Source organism: Pagrus pagrus (assembly GCF_965226575.1).
Source record: "Pagrus pagrus genome assembly, chromosome: 16".
NCBI classification, from domain to species: Eukaryota; Metazoa; Chordata; class Actinopteri; order Spariformes; family Sparidae; genus Pagrus; species Pagrus pagrus.
The window spans coordinates 12349471-12371924 of NC_140200.1; the positions used below are offsets into that span (position 1 = coordinate 12349471).

The window sequence follows — 22454 nt, forward strand, 5'->3', positions numbered from 1 at the left end:
ACAGAGCCAGGGAAATGAATTTATGGGACATGTATGGCCTTACTGCTCTGAGCCTGGGGCTTCACACACACACACACACACACACACACACACACACACACAGAGAGAGAGAAACAGCACAAGATTGGACTGCCGCAGTCGGACTTGGAGTAGCTGCACAAGATAAAATGTTCTTGGAAGTAACTGGAGTTGTGCACATAGTTGTACACAATGTGAGAATGACAAATGAATAACTGCACACAGTAGGATACTACTGGGGTTTTTCCATAGTAGTAGAGGTAATCGCTTCGGGCCAGGGCCATGAGCAGGTGTGAGTGTTTTATTTACTGCACATAAGAAAGTCCAAACCACAGATTCTCAGGTAGAGGATACAAACATACTGAGAGCTGAACTTATAAAAACAGACCTTTCACTTCCTCCCTCTCCTGCACAATTGCCCCCAAGGACACGTGTAAGGGAAGAGGACAGTCACGTGTTGGTCATAGTCAGTTCTGCTGCCTAAAAGCCATGCGGTGAGACTATCCCGTGCTCTGAGGCTATAGTGGAAACGCATGGGTTGGCTTGGCACTGTGAGGCAAAAGTGGACCAAGCCAGGCTCATGTAAAAATGTGCTGCTTCAAAGAAATAAAACTAATAATTGCTTTCAAGGCACAGGATGAATCCCATGATTTTTTATGTATTTGTTTTGAAAACTCCAAATAACTGGGTAAAAAGGGAATAAAGTCATGGATTTCCAGTCATACCCTTCAAATTATATCTCTTCATAATACTTGGCTAGTGTGTGCTATGAGTACCAGGCTACCACAACACCCTAGGAGGACATAGATTTACTATAGATTATACACAAACACACATCGCCACTCGGGTTTTGTTTTACTTGTCATTGTTGTTTAATGCCTAATGGATAGACCCAGTCCAGTTGTCAGTTGAATTACAATAATAAATTTTTGATCTTTTGTTTCTTCTGCCTCTTTCTCCTCTAGAATCTGAGTCTTGTTGCAGGTGGTTGCCATAGCAATCTCAGGAAGCAGATCCAGATAGCACACCTGTTCGGAGTGCCGGTCGTGGTCGGGCTCAATGTCTTCAAGTAAGATGCATTCAGACACACACCCACAAACATACAACCTTACTTGAGTGACCAACTCTTCTGTAACATACAGTAAAGTAATGGAATTACTAGTAGTAACAAGAGAGTGTATATTTTCCTTAAGGCACCTTTTTTTTTTTTAGCTTCATTTTGTCTCTAAATATGTAATTTGTAATCATGGCCGCCAAGCACTGCTCACAATGTTCCCTTTGGTGATCTTTTAGGACCGACACTCAGGCAGAGATTGACCTCGTGTGTCAGCTGGCAAAAGAGTGCGGAGCATCTGATGCTGTGCCGTGTCACCACTGGGCGCAGGGCGGGCGAGGTTCCCTAGAGCTGGCCCAAGCTGTAAATGAGGCTGCCAGTAGACCAAGCAATTTCCAGTTCCTGTACAACAAAGAGGTGAGAACAGATACTCTAGATGGAATAACTGCTTTTTCTGTGTTTCCCGATTTAGAAGACATATTTTAAGACATAAAAATACTCTTCTTGGGATGATAATCTGTCTCTGAAAGAAAAAAAGTCGAAAGGCTTAAAATGACATCTTGCCCTTTTCCTTTGAACAAAAATACAAAATCTATGAATACATTATATTTATTTCAGAGGTTTAACTAGCATACACAAGAAGGCTCGTACTTCACTTCAAAAGTCGGTAAACATGCATCACTCTGCACAATGAAGCCAAAACATCCTGTTGAAGTTATAGGTAGCATAACATTTTGAGTCTTCGTGACATGTCAGTCCTTTTTATGCCTTTGTTTTATTGCTGTAAGATAGGCAGTTGTAATTATCCCTCCTCCTACTTTCTCAGTACTGGATACTTCCTGTTTGTAGTAAAAGACAATGTTTTCTTTGGGAGTGTAGCCAGAGAATGTGGAAGTGAAAAAACATCAGCTGGTTTGAGTTAGTGAGTTTGGGAAGTTGTGACTTACATTAACTGAGCCTGTTCACCTAATGTGAGTGTGTGTGTGTGTGCGTGCGTGTGTATGTGCATGCTTGCGTGTGTGTTTGCATGTGCGTGTATGCATGCGTGTTTGCGTGTGCCTTTTTACTGTTTGCCTGCCTTCCAAGAGCCCAATAATGGGATTACAATAGGTCCAGTAATAATTCTGGCGTAAGTCCAGTTAAATGAGTGAACTAAATATCCAATCCTTATACTACCCCAGGTTCACAAAGGTAGCTTGAAGGTTAGGAGGAAGGTGAGTGAACAGGGGAGCTCGGAGGATGTTTGCTTTAACAGACAACCGCAGGATAAGACTGTTGGTGGAGCAGAGGGAACTTAAAAGATGAATAGGCCCAACAACAGCCCCGAAGCAGAGACCCTGTCAGACCAGCACGTCAGACTTAAGGATACAAAGATTTTCAGCAAGCAGTCTGCCTCAGGCGTCGTTGGATTGATCATGTCTCAGGAGGAGGAGAAAACTATGTTAGCAGCATCCACGTGAAGAGTGGCCATAGTATAGCACATGTCATTGTAAGAGGCCTCAATGACCTTAATGATGAGCCCAATTAACTAAATTAAATAAATAAATAGTAAATAAAGGTCTGTACCAGACCTCATCTGTCATGCCTGCCCTATGACAGCTGGTTAGAACAACTATTTACCTTCAGAAGAAATAATTAAATCTTTTATAATCTGCAAATCCTCTTAAATTTAAGTAATTAAATCCAAAGCAGTAGGAAAACTAATTTTAGCACAGACAGACAGAAAAGCTACAGGTCTCCTTCAATTTGAAAATCCCATGTGATAGCACATCTTCTGGCTGGCACAAAGGAGATCGAATATCTCACTGATCCGCAGGTCTGGCACTGCAAGGATGATATTATAAAAAGATATTCCCTGATGAGCTACAGCTTCAGGAGATTCAAGTGTGAAATCAAGTGAAATAACAAGCACAAGATTTTTCTATCTCAGGCAGATTTCCAAATTTACCTATTCAGGTTATGCAAGGGTCATGAAATAGTAATAGTGCGTTTTTGACTGCAGAGAAATGAGAGTAGAGCAAAGGTTTGCAGTATGAAGTATGAATCAAACAATAAAAGTCAAATATGTTAAATGATTTAATTTACTCTGTGAAGCTCTTATTAACCCTGAGATCAAACGGATGTGTATTCACTAAATCTAATTTCCTCGATTCTTACCTTTTGACTGGAGTGCTCATGTGTTTCCACTTGTCTTCTCTCTGTCTCTTTCCCATAGATGCCGATAGTGGAGAAGATCAGAACAATCGCCCAAAAAGTGTACGGAGCGGATGATATCGAGCTCTCTCCAGAGGCTGAGGCCAAGATAGATTACTACAGTCAACAGGTGAGCTCACTGCTGCTGCGATAACAACTGACTCACACACTGAGAGGACTCATCCAGCCCAGCTCCTGTCTCACTCTGCGTTTCACTTTGGTTCAACAGCATTTCCAATTTCTACCCCTATCCCTTGTTATAGAAATCCCCCATGCCACTCAGAACAGAGTTACAAGCATAGCGGTTGAAATCTCCCCCTGAAACGGAGCAACCCTCCAAGACCTCATACCTCATCAGTAGTCATCTATAGTGTTTAAGTAAACAGACACAACTGGACATTTACAATATGACGTCTTCAATTGTTGTGATTTCTCTTGTGTTACTGGGGAAATCCTGGTATTATCATAATGCCATTTGCAATTTATCTGATGGAGATAGAAAAGCATTGACGCTTGCAATTTGTTCAAAACCTCACGCTATCAATCAAGTCATCAAATAAAAGAACACTGCTTCATTACCTTGCCACTAGCAGTGCTTTACAGGCTAACATTAGCAATCTGTGCTCCTACCCTGCCAGAGACATTCGTCAAAATGCAGGACTGTCATGCACAAATCAGCAATAACAGTGTTACGTTAGCTAGTTAACTATTGTAACATCAGCAAGCTAGAAGCGATTGTTTTAAGCTTGTTGTACAGAAAAGGACCATAATACACTGACGACAAAGTTCACACACATTCATTTACCTCTTTTCTTGTTGTCTTTCTTCTTTAACCAGGGCTACGGATCGTTGCCCATTTGCATGGCCAAGACACACCTGTCTCTGTCCCACATGCCTGAGAAGAAGGGTGCACCCACTGGATTTGTTTTGCCAATCAGAGATGTTCGTGCTAGCATCGGGGCTGGCTTCATCTACCCACTTGTGGGAACGGTATGTACCTTTAGTCTGAAACCATGTATTTCACATTAATTCAAAGAGGCTATAATTGATATTATTTTAGAACCTGCAACAATATGTATCAAATCACAGTGTGAAAACAATGAGACCATTGGAAAGGGATCAGTCAAAGTGATAATCCTACAGAATTAGAAGAATTATATCCTGAATCTGCAGTTCCCCTAAACTTCATGAAACTTTCAGCTCGTTGTTTAGATGTCTTGCTGCAAATTTGGTTCCCTCGCACTACTCTCATAGTGTTGTTTTCAGCTGCAGCAGGCAGCTGTTTACAGTGGAAAAAACTATAAAAACCTAGCATACAGATCTCTCTCAGCACCTAACATCATACAGACACAGTTCGCTGGTGAACAAAGTGGAGCATTTAGGAGCTGAAGAGCTAGACATTTCCCTCAGTTGGTAGAGACCCAAAACGGAGCCAAAAAAGAGTGAATATTTGACTAACCTTTTGCTAACAAGATCGCCATATAAACTTAAAAGGTGACAATCAACATTGTGTTCACAACTCATTTCCAGCTTATGCAGGTTTTAAAAGTCAAATCTGGAACATGTCAGGCTTCACCCTGAGGGGTTGATCACAAAACGTTTTGGCTTAGAGCCAAAGATTGTTGCATTGTAGACACCACAGGGAATCAGACCAAAGTGTTTATGATAACCCTACATTTTGACCTGGTGCATAGAGCCTTGTGTATGTTTTCTTGTGGGTTCTTTCCTTTTTACTCATTGCTGTAATATCTAGCTCAAACACTGATCACAGAAATGAAATCTGTAAATCTCTGATATTTTATGTTTATGTTGTGGTTTGTTGCTGTGGGCTTGAGTCACATATATCCCCCTCTCTATGTCCAAATTGAAGCATCTCTCGAGAGCTCTGACGAAGTCGAAACTGTATGTTCATTGTCTCCATGTCCTTAAAGCCCACATAGGGTCATGGGTTCTTGCAGCTGCTGTGTCTATTTCTCCTCATCCTCCTCCCTTCCTCTTAGTTTTATATTTGGGTCCTATCCCTTGCTTTTCCTGACAACCACATTACTGAGCTGGTTAGAGCTGAGCTGGAGCCTCTTGGTTGACGATGGGCCGGGCAGGAAGGAAGCGGCTTCCTGAGCATTTTGCCTCCTGCTGTTTCACCAGTGTACCCTGGGGGCCAGGCTTTGATAGGCTGAGACAGAGGTGTCAAACACCGGGCATGCTGGGAAGGCATGGCAGTGTCTTGGTGTGGCGTCTGTCCAGTCTCCCAACCTTGCCTTTGATCTGCTGTGGCCCGTGGAGCCACTGGCATGTCGACAACCCTTGAACTGTGACTCCTAACCCAAAGGAAGTCTCCAAATTGTTCTTTGAACTATTTGGCTTAGCCTCCGTCTGTCAGATTGATCCATAGATTGAATATTTGAAGTTATAGAGAGCTGAAGTCCCAGCACATTTTCAGTGATGCTTCTGTTTTTTTCTGTGGGTTTCTGGGGTGAGGCTGTTAAAAGATAACCTGATGTGCAAGATGGTTTGTCATACACAACCATCTGGGACGCCGTCCTTGGAAACTGTTTGGAGAAGGGAAGGCATTTTCAAAAAATATTTGAAGAAACACTTGACACGACGAAGGTGATTTGACAGAGCGAAAACAGTGAAAACATCTTTTCCATCAAAAAGCCTTCAGTGCTGTTCTTACTACTATAATATACTATACTCTTCAGTTCTAATATAACTGATGCTATAGCAGCATCTACGCTAACCTCTTGAGGAGCTGCCATTGTCAATTTCAAACAAACAGTTGCTTCGCTCGCTGGTCGTCACACCTAAACTATGCCCACTGCTGCCTGTACCTCCCTATAGGACACTACATGCTCTTGACTATCACATGAACTTGAAGATTAAATCTTTTCATTAGATTCGATAAAAAAGTATATTTGTGATCATGGGAAACATTCCTGTCTCTTAATACATGCATGTTTTGCATTTTTTGTGTCCAGTGGTTCATTCACAAACCCTCAGGTCACACTTGACTCCGAGAGGTCGAAAGAGAAATCTCACCAGCAAAAGTCCTGGGGCGGTGAAGGCGTGAGTGTGAGAGGAGGGGAGGTTTGGAGGGAGGGTTAGGGGTCTTCACATGGTGAAGAATCAGGAAGGGGCTGATGTCATTCTTCAGATATGTGAGGGAGGGGTCGCCAGCAGAACAATAGATCTCTGTAGAGTTCATATCCCGTTAGAACTGCCTCCAACTACACCGTTAAACCCAAAACCCAGTACAGATTTATAGAAACCCCTGCCATAGCTGGATATTCCACATGGACCCTACTGGTAAATGTTTAACAAGTTGTAGACTGGGAACCGTGATTACATCTAGGAAAGAAAGCAAGATGAATGTAGACCTTAATTTGGAGAATCCACTGCAGTTGTATAAATATACTTTTCTCTATTATGTGAATACTGAATATTTACTTAGTCACTCCTAACCGGAGTCCTTAATGTGATTCATGTCTGTCACTGAGCGTTGAGTAATTGTCTCATGTTTACAACTTGTCACTGTTAAGTTCAAAGCAGTCCCTCAGGGGAAGATATGCACTCTCACAGGTGAGAGTTCAACGAGACTCATGAGGTCCTCTATCTCATCAGTGTAACTCAACTTTTTCTGTCAGTGGGTCATTTTATATTTGACATTTTCACAATCTTTCAAAGCCAAGAATCTAACATGCAGCCCAGCATAAAAGCAGCTATTTTACTTTCTATTGAATTCCTCTTTCTTATTCACTAATACCATAATGTCCTTCCCTCTAATAGTCCATTAGTCTTTAATGGCACAACAGTTTGCTTTTGAATTTAATTTCATAATCCTCTCAATCCTCTTCTGTAGTAACTGTGCTGTTGTTGACCAAGACTCCTCTCCAAAATCAGTGGGGGGTGAAAATCCAGCTACATTGTCTCCTCCAGGGTTTTCCCCGACAAAGACACATTGTGTTGGGGCATAATAGAGGGACTTATTTGGCCGAGTGGAGTTTCCAACTTTAGCCACGGAGTGTTGTGTGTTTTTGCGAGTGCCAACTTGTTCTCAGGCTTGAGAGGAGGACCGGCCGAACAGCGCGTCCTTTGTTGCTTTCTGCACATTTGAGCATCTTTTGATATTTAAATGTGTAGCCTGACACTTAATAACATAAAGCTGAGAAGCACATAACTTGTGTTTGTGAATCAAATTACTCTATAATCTTCCTGTGGCCTTGGTACCAGCCCACAGCAGTTTAATTTCAGTAAAAAAGAGAAACTGACTGGTCTTGGTGAGGGGTGGTGGGAGATTTTTCACTACTGCTGCCATACTGTGTTATTTAGGATGATAAATTGGGTACATTATTGTGCTTTCTGGCCACATTTTACGGTAATTCTAGCTAACTTCTGTGGACTCCAGTCCTGTTTAGCCACTGTCGCTATGGAAAGGAACCCAGTCAAAGGCATGAATTACAGTGGTTGCAAATCAAAACACTTTGTATTGTTTGTGAACAATATGTGGCGCCATAGTTACTGAATTCACCCAAAATTGACATGGTGTAACCTAAAAACAAACCAAAACTTGATTTAACCTGCAGATTCTCACCAACTTATCTTGAGCTTTCCCAACATTGAGCAGCTGACAGAATTTTTAGCTCGGTGTTTCTTTTTGGGACCTGTGGTTACCTTTTCCACCAACATTTTTATAAACACATGCATGTACCTTTCACTCCTCATCAAAGATCCAGATGTTTTCGAATGCAGTTCATAATATTCTGTACTGATCGTTTAACAGTTTCATGCCTATCCATGCTTCAACTGTGAGTCATGTAACGTTATCTATGAAAAACATGAAAGTGAATTAGTGACATCATGCAATAATGCCAAAAAATTGTGATGTCACAACTGAAAGGAGAACAAGGAATGAAGTTACTCCTCAGCCATCAATTGTGAATTAAATGTGAAGCATCGATTTTAGATTCCTTTAAATCTGCTCATCGTCTGAGTCATCTGTGGTTAAAGTCCTATTGATGGACGTGGTCCGAACAGTGTCATGTAACAGCAACACTGCTGACATCAGACCAGCCAACAATGAGAGCGAGCAGTTAGCGTCCGCTCTGTCAGATTTTGTAAGCACGTAGTCCTCGTTTGGTCCCTTCGTTTACTCACAGAGCCGCGTTTCCTCAGACAGGAAATTGGCTGGTCACTTCCCTCTGTCTCATTTCCACTAATGGGCCCATAAAACTGGCCCTGGGTCAGAAGGGGGAGGCATGCAAAGAATGTCGTTCCCTGTCTAATGAGCGAGATAATTTACTTTTCAGCTTGGATGGGATGATCTGGCTGGGTTCGGTGAGAGGAAAAGTGTTTTATGAGTCAGACATATGCCTTGGATCAGTCGTGAGGTGCAAAATAGATTCTTTCTTTTACATATTTATTGATTGATTGAATTTTAGATTAATTTGGTTTTGGTATCTAAACCACACAGGGCAGGCTATTCATTATTATGATGCCGTTCAACGCTTGACACATTATTGTGCGTTCAGAAAAAAATACTGCAAACATCAGGCGTTTCCATTAGTTCAGTTATCACTTTCTAATGAAGCTACTGCGCACCAGAGTTATGAATGTGCTGCATCAAAAACTCTTGCACAGGTTCTGTCATTTGTACTCGCTTTATTAACAATTTTTTGGTTCTTGGACCTTCATATGGTAAAATTTTGTTTAATTTACCTTGTCAGTTTTTTCAGTATTTCAAATACAAATTGCAGCTTCTTTTAGCTTCTTATAGGACAAATCAAACTCAACATGATCCAGGAATTTCTCCGTACCCTCTTCTTTCTGGCAGTAATCTTGATCCATCTGAACCATAGTCAGTATTACCACTATGACCTCATATATAGCCCCTAAACTTTGTCTCATATCTGTGAGGTTGCCTTTTGTAATCTATATTTTGACAACAATGAGAACAAAGCGACCACTGTCTGTGGCTAAACTCATCACTGCTAAAGTGGAGGTTGTCAACACATTGATCATCTGTCTGCCCGGAGTGAAGTGAGTCTAGATTATAGTCATTGGACCTGTAGGGGTTGATCTTATTCTGAGTCATTTATGAGAGGTCTGATACTGACTCTTAGTGAATTGTCCTCTGGTGTAGAGCAGCTGTGTTGTGGCAAAAGCTTTAATATCATGTTTTAGTGATTATCTAGATTGTAATCTTACCTTCTTATTTAGTTCTGTTGTCATTGACATTTTAAAGAGACCCCATTCACTTAGCAATATTTAAATGTTTAAGTTAACTTTCTCTGGGCTTCAATGATTATTTTCATTGTAGATTAATCTGTCAACTATTTTCTTGATTAACTGATTAGCTGTTTGTCTATGAAATGTCAAAAAATGGTGTCGGTGTTTCCGAAAGATGACGTCCCTCAGATGTCTTGTTTTTCATCCACACCCCAAAGATATTCAGTTTTACGGTCACAGGGGAGTAAATAAACCAGAAAATATCAACATTTAAGAAACTGGAATGAGATAATTTATTTTCTTTCTTTTTTTGCTGTTGCCCAGCGATAGGCATTATGTTTTTGGGTTGTCTGTAGATATTTCTCAAAAAGAGTGCTTGTTTGAAGACGTCTTGGTGCGAAGGTGTCACTAAACATATGTAGGTTGTTTTTGTTTTGTGGTAGAACTTAAGATTTAAAAACATTTAATAAACATTCACTTTTATCAGTGAACAAGAAATGTGGTGAACAACTGTCAGTCACTGTGTAGTCCCAGTAGACTGTAGCACAACATGAAAAAATCACTACAACAAAAACATGAAGGAATTAGACAAAGAATTACAGCCTGATTTTGAGTATTTTTTCTTTTCTTTCAGTTTCTCTTATACTGCCTGCCAATAAAGTTCCTCTGCTTTTCTTGTGTTTCCCTCAGATGAGCACCATGCCAGGTCTGCCAACCCGACCCTGTTTCTATGACATTGACCTTGACCCGGTCACAGAGGAGATCACCGGGCTATTCTGATCATGCTCCAATTTAGAGGTATCCATCAAGGTATTCTCTCCTTCACAGCGACATAAAAAGTTGTATATAAAAAAATAAAAGTCCAGTCATCAGAAGGAGCATTCATTGTGTCATTATAAACATTTTACAAGCTGTCGTTGTCTTCTCCCATGAGACTTTATTTCCTCGCTGTAGTTATTAGTTTACTGCTTCATTCACTCTGTGCCAAGGCTGCAGTCTGTGATGCTACATTCTGACTCATACACACAGTTAAAATCATCATCCTGTTTTCTTTTTTCCTGTTCCCAGGATCCCTCAGCTCCATGCGGGAACAATCTGATTCATCCATCCCTTTGACCTTTGCCTTCCAACTCTTCCCAGCAGCCCAAACACTGCCAGTATCACAGTAACATGTTTACTATAGCATTATCTTCATGCTGTATTTGCACGTCTGTGTGATATACCAAAGATGACCTCCTACAGCCATATTGTGTTTACTGTATGTGCTGTATGTGTGTTTGTTACCTCTCTGTACGATGTTCTCTGAGTATGGAAGAGTCGGTTTCAGTCTTAAAATGGCCATCTTGAATTTTACTTTAATGTTCTGATTTCCTTTTATTTGTGGGAGAAAAGGTTACCCAAATGTCTTATCATGGTGCTGCAATCTTTTATACATGTCTTAATCTTTATTACTGAAAGTGGCACAGCTTGTGTATTAATAAACTAAATAGCTGTCAAACGCACAAAAAGCAATGATGGCATTGATTATAAGCTCTCGTGTCCTAACCTGCTGGATGCTTCTGAATGTCCAAGCTGCTATACTAAACTGTCTAAGCTGTACTAAACTGTGTAGTTATACAAGTTATACTCATCCGTTTGAGGCCATTTGGGGTTTTTTGTCCAAGTATTACATTTAATATGATTAGAATGGTTGTAATGTATTATTATTGCTTTATATCCGTCAGTTTGGTTACTTTAATGGCCAAAGCAATAGCTCATTACATGTACGGTATTGGCTATGTAAAATGGTACCTCCAGTATTTTTTCTTAAAGGTTAATGCCTTAATTTCATCAACATTTGCAATTATTTTATGTTTCATAATTGTGGCGGTGGTCTAAATTTCACATCTAAGTTGGGTCTGATTTTCATCCAGAGAGCTGAATGTCACACTGCTCTCACAATGTCAGCTGGACAAAAGTTACAATCTTGATGGGATGATTATTCACAGTGAAATCAAATGTGTTACTGAAGCTAATGTTAAAGGACCAGTTTGCCTAAAAGTGAGAATTCAGTCATTTTCTACTCATACCCATGTCGATGGAAAGACAAATGAAGTTTCGTAGTCCACAAAACATTTCTAGAGCTTCACAGCAAAACAGTGTTGCAGCATTTTCCTAAACAGCTGAAAGAGATGGGGGAAAACGTAAAAGAAAAAACATAAAAGAAATCAAGAAAACAGCTGGTCCAGCATAATCCAAGTCTTAGGAATCACCAAGATCCAAAGTCGATTCAAGAAAGACATTATTTCCACCTTTGGCACGCAGTTGATTTTGAGTAACAACATCAGACGGGATGCGTACTAGTGTTTTTAACTCAGCAGCTACAGTGAATTTCGGCTTTAAAGAAAACGGTGTAAATAATGTCTTTTTAATTTGGGATCTTGGGGCTTCTGGATGCTTGGATTAAGCCAGACGAACCTTCGCCATATGGGTGAGTAGATAAATGATTAAATTGTCATTTTTAGGTGAACTGAAGTTTTATTGTAAACCGAACTGAGTGTGGAACTGACAGATTTGCTCTGAAAAAAATGTATTGTTCTTGTTAACAGCGGCTGTATGTTTAACATTTTGGTTCTCAGAAGTCAAAAGTATGTGCCTTTTTCAAATAAACCTTTTATTTACTCCAAAATTGTGTTTGTGATTTCACACCCAGCAGTCGACTTGTGGCTCAGCCCATCTGTTGTTTGGACACATGCGCTCTCTTCCTGTTGTGGAGATTCTTCAGTTCAAACCTTTCTTTGTTAAAACTTCCTCTTTCTCTTTCACTTGACTAGCATATTAAAACTTTAAGTTTTCTTCAAATTTTTCATTATCGTTTGTTTTTCTACCTAAGTGCAGCTTTACTCCCACGGGGGGGCGGTCCGTGTTGGAAGCCTGCCAGAAAGTCATCGTTCAGGCCCCCTAGCAGCACCCTGTGGTGCAGCATCTGTCATTATGAGGTGTTTGCAGGATGGAGCCAACATACATGTGTGCACATGTGTGTGCCTATCATAGCTGGCATTCCACACCTGCTAAGTCTGTTATTCTCTGTGTTCACTGGGCAGGATCTGGCACTTAAAAATACAGTCAAGGCTGCAGGAATGCTCTCATTTTACAGTAGAGCTCCAACAGCATATTTAGTATGTGTGTGTGTGTGTGTATGAGTGTTTGTGTGAGACTGAACCCTCTTGTTTTGAGCTGATGACAGATTTTAAGACATGCTGTTGACGAGGAGAGGCCTCCGTCATTGCTTTGTAACGTGCTGGAAAATCCCCACTGTGTCAAGTTCCAGTTATTTATGTCGAACTTCTGACTCGATCAGCTGAAGCCTCCAGTTGTTTAAGCTCTCATCTTTTAGCACTCATATTTAATAGACTGGCTAATTTCAGTACCAAGGACAGGTCCTTTTGAATGTTGTGTGAGTGTAACTCCGGAGTGGCTGGAATGATCCACGGCTGGATTACCAAGAGGGCAAAGCAGGCAACTGCCCCTGAACCTCAGACCTCCAGGGCCCCCAAAAGTCTCAGGTGCACGGTGTGTCAGCTGCCTTCTGTTACAATATCAACTCTCTTTTGCATTTATGTAATCTTGTCGCCTCGTTTATTGGCGGCATCATGTTTTGGGGTTGTGCAAATGGTCGAAAAGGTCAAAGGTCAGACCACTGTGAAATCGTAATATTCAGCAAAAATGTTCTGGCCATTATTCAGCGCCACAGTTCAGGAACAGTAATTTGCCTGGTGTTTGGAGGCATACAACCACAACACGGTAATTCTAGTTTTTTGTGAGGTTCTCTTTAAATGTGTAAGATCCCTAATTATTAATTACTTTTCATAATCAGGGGACGACGGGCAGAGTGAGGCTTTGCACAGGAAGTCATTCAATTGAGGTTCTTAAGATCCTGGCGCCATTTTGCATGTTAAGAATACTGTATCTGTGCATCAGACTCTACGCCCATGTGTCTGTCATTACTTTGACATAATGACATGATTAGGTTTTATGGAATTAGATCTTCATTTACTGGTGATTATAATCAAGTCAACTATGTGGTTATAGAAGGAGCTGTAATGTAACAGATGCCGGTTTGAAGCTAATAGACTGGCAGATACTGAGCTGTGTAACAGTAATTTGGCTGTGAATTCACTATAATCAAAACAAATACATTTTATTAATATGGCCCATGATCACAATTACATTGCCTCATTGGGCTTCACAATCTGTACAGTGAATGGCATCCTCTGTCCTTTAGATACTCGATTTGAGTGAGGAAAAAGTTGCCATACTGAGAAAAAAAATTACCCCTTTTGACGGGGGAAAAAAAGTGAAGAAACCTCAGGAAGAGCCACAGAGGAATTTATTGTAGTTTAGGGAAAGTAGGCAAACAGGCCCATAAGTGGTCCAACAAGGTACACATGCTAACAGGCTAACAGGCAAACAGCTAACAGGCTAAAATGATAACAGGCTAACAGGCAGTATGGTTACAGATGTTTAGTATCATAATGTCATTTTATATCAAAATGCTACATATTCATGGTAAAATTGTGTCTAGGTTGCTGTAGAAACACAAAACTGTATATTTCTGTGATTTGTATCAATATTACTGTAAAAGTAATTACAGTATACAACTGTGATTTCACCACAATTGTTATCCAGTAATTTCCTGGAAAATACAATAATAATCTTTATGGTGAAAAACCTACAATGTCTATTATTTGAAATAAAATAATATCAAGTCATTTTACTCAACTTTAAAGCCTTTCAATTCGTAGGTCACAGAACTTGAAGTGTTTCTATGCAAGACCAGCTGACACTGTCTTCTTTATTTTTCATTCTTGTGCATTTTTACCAAAAATTGATAAGTCAGAATATTCTTTGTTAAGTTGAGTTGTCCAAGTCAAGTTAGTCTGTCATATAAATGTCAAAGAAGTCATGAAGGAGTCAAGTCTCAAGTCTCAAGTCCTGATTTTTGTGACCTCAAGTGGCATTTAAGCTTTCAATGCTTTTACACAAACAGTGGCTCAAATGACTAGTATAGGCTAGTGTGTATGTTGTCGTAAAAATTAATAAGAGTCTGACAGGCGTCCTTGGGAGAGCCCCCTTTTGAGCTATAAAAAACCATTTGGGATATATTATTTCTTCTATAGTTCTGTATTTTCCCCCAACAAGATAAATAGAATATCCTTTATAGTTGTTTTAGGATCAGGTTGCCATTGTCTGGTCTTTGCACACACTCAAACAGTAAATCTCCTGGATATTACATTTCATTGTTGTGTTGCTCTCTTCAAGGTATCGTGTTTTGGTTTTGTTTGGCTGCAGGGACCTTCAGTCTAGGCCTGTGTGAACTTGGCTTTGAGCTGTGGAGCTGTAATTTGCAAAAAAAAAAAAAAAAAATTCCAAACAAAATAGCACATGGCTCAACCTACAATTAACACTAAACCTCAACATCATCTCTCCATGAGCGAGGCAGACAGCATGGCAGTCTGTCACCTATAGATGTATAATGTGTGTGTATGTGTGTGAGAGAGAGATGAGATCAGAGATAACTACTTTTGTGAATGTATATTATTTATTTCAGTAGGTGATTAGAGCGCCTTAAAATGATTGATCTTCGGTATCAAAGTAGAAATGACAAACTCAATGGATGAAATGAGAAGCTGCAGTTAAAGCTGTTTGTTTTAGTTTTTTTTTAGGTGAACCACAAGAAGAAAAATCCCAAACATGTGAAACTTGAACCAACTAGTATATTTGCATATAACAGTGGATGTTTTGTTAACCTTGTTTACCCTCGGAGTAAGATGGAGAGAGAGCAGATCATAACAATACATTACAAGGCATTCAATTGTAAAGCTCGTTGTGTTCTTTGCCTATAAAATCCCCATTCTTCAAATAACTAAATAATGAAATAATGATAATAATAATAATAATAAACTTTATTTCTATAGCACCTTTCAAAACCAAAGTTACAAGGTGCCTCACAGAATATAGTATCATACAGTCCAAGAATAATATATATATAAAACTATATATAACTATATATAAAAATAAATATAAAACACTGAGATGAGACAAAATATAGAAGAGCAAGATTAAGACTTTGAAACATACATCATGCAAATGCTTCTCTGTGCAGGTGTAAAAGCTTTTTTATGTTTTGTTTTATGTTTCTGTTTAAACATCAGGAAAGAAAATGTAAAAAAAAAAGTGCAATAATTCTTTAGTAAATGAAGTATATTCAAATAAAAAGTCACCTGTATGTGTGTAGGTTTTGTCTTGATTTGCTTTAAAGGAGCTCTAATTCAATCTACCAATCTCTTGGGATGGATTTCTACTTCCTACAGTAAACGATGCTTTAACCTTATATTTCATTTGTTCACCTTCATCCTCTCCTCACCTCTCCTCCATCAGCACCGTCTCTGATGATGCTGCCGCTGCTGCTGCAAGGCGTGCCGCGGCGCACCGGAGCCCCCATGTGATACTGGAGAGAGGCGGAGGAGTGAGGTGGAGGAGGGAGGCGGAGGAGGGAGGAGGGAGGAGGGGGTGTCCTGAAAGAGTTTGCTGGTCCTCACACTTCGTCGCTCCAGACCAGATCCAGGCCACCCCGGGGCGGAGCTGCGCTGTGAAGAGCTCGTCACTCGGACGCTGTGGATACTCGCTCCGCTGTAACGCACCGTACCTTGACCGCAGCCGGCGTGGAGGAGTGCTCCGTGTTGTGAAGACTGAAGACTGAAGACGAGTTTTGTGATTGTTCGTCATGGGAGCGCAGAGCTCAGTGCAGCGGGACGGGAAGAGCCAGGAGGATGCGTCGGCTTCAGCCTCAGCCTCCGCGGGGGAGCTGAGTGCGGAGGTGAACGTGATCCAGGAGGGAGGCAGCGTCCTGGAAAGCAAGGTAGGCTTCAGTGTTTACACCGAGAGATGTCTCCGTCATGTGTGTTCATGTGGTCCCATCATTAAGGTATGCATGAGGACCCTGCTTCACCTGTGTGTTTGCAAACATACCTGTCGTCCCCACCTCCTGCCCTCCACACCGTCACTGTGCGCATCAGTGCTGTGCTGCAGCGCACAGGCTCCATGTGTTGGGATTTTTTTTTGCTGAGTAATGGGTCGAGTTGTCTGCAGTCCCGCAGTAATAAAACGCCAGCAGCTCAGCCCAGATCCTAATTTACATCCACACCGACCACCTGCATGGGCTCAACAACAACAACAACAACAAACAACAACCACATTTTTTATACTCCTGACAGTTTGGGGGCTGTTTGTCACATGAGCAGTGATGGATTATTGCATTACATGACAACATGGTTCTCATGTGATTGCACTTTTACGGTTTTGATTTCATCGTTTTTGCCGACTATAGCAAAACTGCTCATCTACAAGGGACTGTGTGATATATGTGTTTTTTTTAAGTATAAAACAAGGTAAAAGTTAAAAATTGAAAGGCCTAAAGTTGTGACATGTGCAAGGTCAAAAAAAGAAAAAAAAAAGGGAAAAAAGCCAAAATGTGTAGATAAAAAATACAAAAATCTTCAAAATGTAAGAAAAAACCCCCCATAATTTCATCATTTCTGCCCACTAAATTAAAGATAACAACCATATTTTGCATTTTAAAGCAGAACTGCTCATCTACAAGGAGCTGTGTGATATGTATATATGTGTTTTTAAAGTATAAAGGTCATAAAAAAAACGGAAAAAGTCAAGATGTGTATCATGTGGCTGCCAACATGTCGACAAAATATTCTAAAATCTTCTAAATTTAAGAATTAAAAACATAGTGAACACAACATGATATAATATGTAGCCTATCATATCCACATATTATCATTAAAGCCTCAATTAACTCACAATTTCAAACCACAGACTAAATAATGTCATTTCACACAAACACTTTCAGATTTAATAAAGTAATTCATCATTATCAGGATTTTTAATTTGTCCCTTCAAGTTGAGCATTTTGACCTCGTGTGTCCAGAGTTTAATGAACCGTTAATGAATAATAGATTAAATTAATTGTCAGCATATTTGGAGGGGCTTTTCCAACCTGTACGTCCGTCTTGACACGGTTAAGTGGCACCTGCTTGATAGAGAAATTCTGTTTTTCTACATTTTAATCTAAAGCAGAATAAACTCTTGTAAGGGTGAGAGTGCCCTCTTTATTTCCTCGTCCGTGCAGTATGTTGTGGCCAGCTGCCATCCTCTGAGGGATCCTGCCGACTCTGCACCGTCACCTCGGTGTAAATTGCTCAGCATTGTGTGACTGAATATTTGGAAAGCGCCTACTAATGACCATGTATGTGTCGCCACCTGCTCTATTCACGCCTCCTATAACGTATTGGATTTATTGACTTTTTTTATTGGCTGGAGGTCAACAGGTCAGATTTTGGGGTCTTGGAAGGTCAGCAGGAAGGTCACGTGACACCGGGGGAGACATTAAATGAGACGGAAAGCAGAGAGGGCTTAAACAGTCAAGATTTTATCAGAGCTTCTTGTTTTTTTTCTCTCATGAATGTGTTGTTTTTAGATGCCGGCGTGTTTGTGCAGATGTTTTTTCCAGCACATTGACGTCATCTTGGTGGCGGTTGGATGTTTTGTCAAGCTGTCTCTGCTGTTATCGCAGGTATCATCGCAGTCGGCATTGTTTTTGCTCAAATTTTCCCATCACGTCGGTATGTGTGATATGAAATGTCTCAAAGATGCCAGTTTGTCTCTTGAGCTTTGTGAATCCAGCTGTGACAGCGCTGAGACACGGTTTCCACCACTGACGTGATGTCTCTACACGTAGGCTGTTAGTGACTGACTGCGCTGCCCTTGGCTGCTGGCAAACCTTAAATGCCAGCCGCAGTCATAATGTTTTTTTTTGTTGTTGAACATAATTTGATCAAGTTTATGAGTAAAAACAGAAAACCAGCAGCCACAGCACAACGATTTAAGGGGCACCACGAGAAGAAATATGAGATACGACAGCTGAAGATGATTTGTCTCAGTGAAGATAAATGTTCTAAAATACTTCTCTTCAGGTGGCACAGGTCAAACCATAATGGTCCAAAAAAAACATACCAACATACCAGCACAGCCTCATTGACACTATTTTATTAACAATTACAACAACAGCAACAAAAACATTGCTTCATGCCTTTAAATAATCAGGTGCAGAATGGAGAGACTGCAACAAGGTCACATTCCCCAATACAAATATATTTCATACAGCTAGCAGCAATTCAGCCGCCATTACTCCACTGTACAAAACTACAAACGGCTATTTTACATAAGATAATGAGATCCAAAAGTGTCAGGAGGGGTTTAGTGGCTCAACCTAACCTACATACGTCACCTGTAAGCACAAAGAGACAATGTAGGTTAGACGTACAAGCAAAAAAATGCACTTAAGTCTCATGTCTAAATATTGTTCTGTTTGGAGGCGTGATCAGACTGATAAGACGGATTTATGGACATGATATAATGCAATAAACGCTGACAGTCGCTTATCACCCCTGCATATCACAGGGAAATATGATTCTGTTGTATTGATGCATCGTGAAAGATTAAACCAGTTGTTCCCAAGCTTCTGGGGTGAAAAAAATCCAGTAGAGGCTCCTCATTACGTTTATACGTCTGTGATCTGTTAGCAGTTCCCCCAGTGAGACATTTTCCTTTTAAACTTCTCACATGGTTTTATTTAAGTACCTGCTTCTGGTCCATAAATGTCAAGTTATTCAATATCTTACAGTAAAGGATAGAGGTGAGATAAAAAAAAATGTATCTGGACAGAAAACTACGTACAGTCACTGTATATAAAGTAGTTAAAACTCACACATTCATACGTCCTTATAAATCAAGTAATGTCATATATAAAGTAATAATATATCACGCACAGGTGCCATTTTACTGCAGCGTAACTACTTTTATTAGCTGTTTTATTATTTAAGCATATTTTACTGTTAATACTTCTTTTCTTTTGCTGAAATAATGATATTTCAAATGCAGTAATTTTACTTGTAATGGAGTATCTTTACATCGCGGTATTCATACTTTTACCCAAGTAAAGTATCTGAGTAGGCATGGGACGAAATGATAATTTCATGTTGTGATTCACAATATTATAATCATCAAAATATGCTTAAAACTCTTAAAATGCCACTTAAACATACATAGGTAACAAATATGTTAAGTATTTTTATGTTAAATCGTGCGACTGCACGTCATCAAGCTAGACAGCTTTTCAAAGTCTGTCACGTGAGGATATTCACATCGCAATCAACTTCTCCTGGGTGTTTTTATTGTGTTTTGCGATATAATCGTACATCGTCCCACCGCTTTATCTGAGTGCCACCACTGTACCTTGTGTGACCGTGACTAACTATCGCAAAAAGTGAGAACAAAATAACTTTTTCTGTTACGAAGATTCTCATTCCCGAAAGGGCGAAACCTGTAAACGCAGAGGAGGGACGTGACCCTGGTTGTAGCATGAAGTATTTCATTCCTGAAAGGGAGGCAGAACAGAGCAGATTAAACTGGGCCATGTTTTCTCTGTATGTGATACACGTTTATCTGAGATGAAAACAATGACTTTGAGACCAGAAATGGATTAAATGATAACCGTAGACATCAGAGTCGTGTGAGATGGACAGATAACAGGGTTTTTGAAGTACTGGTGGTGTCTTTTGGGGAGAGAGTGTGTGTGTGTGTGTGTGTGTGTGTGTGTGTGTGTGTGTGTGTGTGTGTGTGTGTGTGTGTGTGTGTGTGTGTGTGTTTGTGTGTGTGTGTTTGGATGTTGACAGCGAGTGCTTGGTTGAAGCGGACGGAGCCTTGATACACAGTCGATAAATATCCTCCTCACTCCACAGAGGAATTATAGCAATGTCTCTCGCTCCACCACCACCGACCCTCCTTCTTCATTTCTTCATTCCTCTCTGCCTTCCAAGTGTTGACCAAATAATCACATTAAGGTCATCACGATAAAACAGGGGGATAAACCAGCCACTAAATTATGTTTATGTCAGTTCCAAATTAAACAACTCATGAGATTCTTGTTGAGTTTATTAGATTGTTTCAATGAAATTATTAGATAGTATGTGAACTAAATGCAATCATTAGTAGATTGATGGGTTAGTTGATCAAAGGAAAGTTAATTGGCAACTATTTTGATAATGGGTTCATCATTTCAGCCATTTCCATGTAAAAATCTCAAACATTTTGCTGGTTCCAGCTTCTTGAATGTGAAATGTCCCTTTCTTTATCACAGTAAATGAAGAGTCTTCGGGATTTTTGAAAAAATAAGTAATTTAAAGACGTCGCTTTGGGCTCTGTGAAAATGTGATAAGCATGTTTCACATTTTATAGACTAAATGATTAATTGATTATTCGTGAAATATAATTGGCAGATTGCAGCCTTAATGTCAACTCATTTTATACGTGCTGCCACAATGTGCTGGCTCCTCCTATCACGAAACAATCTCTAAAATCTCTTTCTCACAAGCGCCTCTGGTTGCTGGGTTCATCTCCTGTTCACACAAGTTATATGTCTCTGTTTTTTAAAATCTTTTATAACCTGACATGAAGATCATAGATAGAGCTGCAAAGCTTGCGCAATATGTAACACTTTTTACATGATGGGTGATGTTGGAAGTTACTTGTAATTTATGAAGCAAGACCATGTTTTCTTCATAATGTTCCTTATCTCTCTGTGTATCTGATCTTCCGTATCGTGGGGAGCGCTAATTCTTGAAAAAGTTTCAGTTGTGCAAAGATGCACAAAAACATTTCTGCATATCTACGCAGAGAACAGTGCAATGGGTAATTTTAGTTTGCAGGTGTTTGCAGAGGATCACTCCTATTCCAGTTCTCAACAACGTGACCCAACAGATGAAAGGGGCAAGGAACAGCCATGGCACATTCCCTAAAATTCAGCCCCAAGAGGCATGTACAGCCAAATACGTTTTATTTAAATACTGCAGTGCTTGATGTCATGGTTAAAAAAAATTTTTTGAGCAGAGCAATCACAAACTATAAACATGATGACTCCATTGACAATCTCACTGATTACGTTTACATTCACAAAATATTCTGTTTTTGTTGTGAAAAAGATGATATATAGTCCTCGTCCTGCTGAGTTGAGCTTGCAGTGAACATGTCCAAAGTAGTGCACCTTTAACACGAGAAAAGCTTTCTGTGCCATGTTTGGTTGAAACTTTGGTCTCAGTGTGCTGTTTGCAGCTGTAGCAGGGAGAGATGTTAAAAATCTGGAGATGGCAAAGATGTGATTATGCAGATTTGAAGTTAAACACAGAAAAAAATGTTACGCTTTCTTTAAACATGATCAACAGGAACTTTACATGCATAACTGGCTGAGAAGATTACAGTGTGTGCATAAGAATATTCTTTATGAGATGGATCTATCATCGTATTGGGGCTGATATTCAGCATTTTTCAGTAATCAGTAATTTTTTTTGGCTGATTGCTGATATAATAAATTAATTTAAAAATCCAGCGCTTTGGCTCTGATGCAACATCCTGTCTCTGTCTGTAGTCACCACTATGTGCTCTCACTCAGTGTCCTGCCCAACAACCCAATCTGACTGGTTACGCTTCACAAGAAACAGCCTATCGACACTCAACGATGTGAATCTGCAATGTCAAGTCAAGTCAAGTCACAATTTATTATTTAAAAACAACATCAGTTGACCAAAGTGCTGTACAATTGCAAAAGCACAACAAAGTTAATCACAAAAACTACAATAAACAATTAAAACAACACAAGGGATAGTAGTCAGTTTAAAACAAATTTAGATTAAAAAGAGAGAATAAAAAGAGTAAAAAGAGAGAGAGAGGGAAAGAAAAAGAGAGAGCCAAGGTTGTTTGCTTAGCTGGGAGTGAACGCCAAGGAAAAAAGATAATAATGTAATGTAATTAGTAACTAAAGTTATCAAATGAATGTAATAGACTAAGAAGTACAATT

The 22454-nt window shown here is 39.9% G+C and overlaps 2 protein-coding genes across 3 annotated transcripts in view; both read left to right on the forward strand.

The window, feature by feature from the left end:
- mthfd1l (methylenetetrahydrofolate dehydrogenase (NADP+ dependent) 1 like) overlaps nucleotides 1–12152 on the forward strand; it is a 38435-nt gene extending 26283 nt beyond the window's left edge. Inside the window, exons 23-28 of one of the 2 annotated variants that reach the window (XM_084378509.1) lie at nucleotides 984–1087; nucleotides 1312–1489; nucleotides 3288–3395; nucleotides 4103–4255; nucleotides 10181–10300; nucleotides 10559–12152. In XM_084378509.1, the coding sequence (XP_084234635.1) occupies nucleotides 984–1087; nucleotides 1312–1489; nucleotides 3288–3395; nucleotides 4103–4255; nucleotides 10181–10270 (633 nt within the window). In that variant the 3' untranslated portion in view covers nucleotides 10271–10300; nucleotides 10559–12152. The remainder of the gene's footprint in view (nucleotides 1–983; nucleotides 1088–1311; nucleotides 1490–3287; nucleotides 3396–4102; nucleotides 4256–10180; nucleotides 10301–10558) is intronic. The other variant, XM_084378508.1, reaches the window with a different exon arrangement.
- A 3889-nt stretch (nucleotides 12153–16041) lies between these two features.
- akap12b (A kinase (PRKA) anchor protein 12b) overlaps nucleotides 16042–22454 on the forward strand; it is a 49767-nt gene continuing 43354 nt past the window's right edge. The window contains exon 1 of the mRNA XM_084378479.1: nucleotides 16042–16391. Coding sequence (XP_084234605.1) covers nucleotides 16257–16391 — 135 coding nt within the window. The 5' untranslated portion in view covers nucleotides 16042–16256. The remainder of the gene's footprint in view (nucleotides 16392–22454) is intronic.